Consider the following 2,500-nt stretch of genomic DNA (forward strand, 5'->3'; position numbering starts at 1 on the left):
ATGCGGAGGAGGGGTAATGCATCAGACTGGGGTAATGCGGAGGAGGGGTAATGCATCAGACTGGGTTATTGCAGCGGTGGGGTAATGCAGCGGTGGGGTAATGCATCAGACTGGGGTAATGCGGAGGAGGGGTAATGCATCAGACTGGGGTAATGCGGAGGAGGGGTAATGCATCAGACTGGGGTAATGCGGAGGAGGGGTAATGCATCAGACTGGGTTATTGCGGCGGTGGGGTAATGCAGAGGTGGGGTAATGCATCAGACTGGGGTAATGCGGAGGAGAGGTAATGCATCAGACTGGGTTATTGCGGCGGTGGGGTAATGCATCAGACTGGGGTAATGCATCAGACTGGGGTAACGCAAAGGTGGGGTAATGCGGCAGGTCACAATCGGCTGCAGTGAAATGGAAGTTTAATTTTCTGAGTTTTACACCACGACCCTGTCGAGTTTTGGACCACAGATCTGGTGTGAATGTTCTAATACATCATTGTTTCCACTGTAAGGGCTCACACACACACACACACACACACACACACACAATACTAACATCCCATAAAACCACAGTAAGGTCGAGTCCAGACTGAAAGAGGAAGCAGACCAGGATTAAGTTCCTTTGGCTCCTCTAGTCAACTCATCAAAAAAAGTCACATAACTCCGTACAGACCGGCCCAAACCAAACACACCCTTTTATTCTGTTCTTTTGTTTTTCACATGCCGTGGAACTGTGTGTGAAGAGAGAGAAGAAAGAAAAGGGTGGTTGTTCAGGTGGAATGGGGGTGAGATTCGAGACAAACGACACACTGTGTCTCAACACGCCGCAGACGGAGAAGATGAAGAGGAACAGAACTCTGACGTAGTTTACCTTAAAGTCATTGTTATGGAGAAGAACACGATGAACTAAGAATCCATATCAGCAGCTTGTATTAATAAGAGGAGAACTCTAGCAGAGCGTTTAGAACTCACATGAACATGAGGAAGGAAGGGAAGGGTTCAAGCGATACCATTCAAATATTATAGCACAATACAAATCGACGATATCATCTACATAACATCACACAAAACCCGAAGCTGATGATACTTTCCTTTTAATGTTAAAAAGCTTTTAACGCTGCAATGTTATTTTTATTATTTATACAAATTGTATGCGTAATTATTTATCCCCATAATCAATATTCTGCTGATTCCTGCACCCAGGCCCGGGTTAGAGGACGATAAACACTTTCTTCTGTAGCTGAATATCTATAACGTAAGTTCGTGTATGTAGAAGAGGGCAGATAGCGCTGTGATCCGAGTGTGTTCCCTGAGCGAAGACAAATCTCTCTGCATCAACGCAAAACAAAAGCACGTCTCATAAGTCAGACGTCAACTGCTAAAGTCACATGAGAAGAAATCGCAAGTAGCTGAACATTTGCGAACCTCAAGCTATAATGAGACGTGTTTGATTTGTGCGTTTTCTCTGAAAAATATATTTAATATACAATCTGTAACATGCATCTTCTTGGCGTTACCGTGGCAACTAAATTAAAACGAAAGACGTTTGTAATCAATGCAGAACTTCTCAGTGGTAAATATATGGTTATATTGTATAAACCCCCCACCCGAGTGCATGCTTACAGATGTGGGCGTGGCTGCTAGTGACGTGGGCGATATCCGTCTGCGCAGATGCTGCCGGCTGCGTACGCTGAACCTGCGGATGGATTCCCGGCTGCGAGTCGCCAGGCTGCGTAACGAGGCGGCCCTTTTGAACCCGCCTCCTCCTTCTTCTCCTCCTCCTGATCGGTCCAGGTTGTTCGAGACAAAAGTCAGCGCCCCCTGCAGGGAGCGCCGCATGCTGCCCATCCAATCAGTCACCTGCGTGTGAGCCACTGACAACTTATCTCCCAGATACTCCATCTTCACCGTCCTGAGGTACCTGTCCACTTAATAAGCTCAGATCTTCAGCTTTACGGAGACTTAACGTTTCCTAAACCTTTTTCAGATAAGTTTAAAGTCTAAAATCAGGACCACAGGAAGCTTTTTTATTAAAAAGTATTGAAGGAGGGTCTCAGGAGGGTCCTCGAGTTCCTGCACTCATCCACGTGAAAGTCATACGTCCTAAACCAGCTTAGTCTTTTCCCTTTTGGTGCAGCAGCAGTCCAGCTTTGTTCTTTTATTTTCCTTCTTTCCTGTTCGCTCTACAGCTCGTACCAGAGCTCTGTAATGATATTGCTCTAAATAAAGACGAAGTCTGAAACCACGGGACCAAAACGTCTGCAAACTGGCAGCGTGGCTCCAGAATTCAGGGTTTAAATCGTCACAAATCTGTCAAAGTGACAGGAAATCCTAAAGGGGATGCAGGAACCCCGAAGTGCTGCTCAGAAAGTTCTCATCATTGTATCCATGTGGCAAAACGTTTCAGTTCAAAACAATACAAAATAAACAGGTCTATTATGCAGTTTTCAGTCCCAAAAAACCCTGAGTTCCACTTTGATCTCATTAATTATTTATTATTAAACATTATT

At 45.2% G+C, this 2,500-nt stretch overlaps 1 protein-coding gene across 4 annotated transcripts in view; it reads right to left on the minus strand.

Moving 5' to 3' along the window:
- Positions 1-2,500, minus strand: part of si:ch73-138n13.1 (uncharacterized protein KIAA1671) — a 22,677-nt gene that overhangs the window by 10,557 nt on the left and 9,620 nt on the right. The window contains exon 1 of one of the 4 annotated variants that reach the window (XM_046870521.1): positions 1,614-2,500. This exon is cut by the window's right edge and continues 634 nt beyond it. The exons of the other annotated variants lie outside the window; for them this stretch is intronic. Within the exon in view, the coding sequence (XP_046726477.1) occupies positions 1,614-1,892 (279 nt within the window). The 5' untranslated portion in view covers positions 1,893-2,500. The remainder of the gene's footprint in view (positions 1-1,613) is intronic. 4 annotated transcript variants of the gene reach the window in all.

The sequence above is a fragment of the Silurus meridionalis genome, chromosome 17 (genome assembly GCF_014805685.1).
Source record: "Silurus meridionalis isolate SWU-2019-XX chromosome 17, ASM1480568v1, whole genome shotgun sequence".
NCBI lineage: Eukaryota > Metazoa > Chordata > Actinopteri > Siluriformes > Siluridae > Silurus > Silurus meridionalis.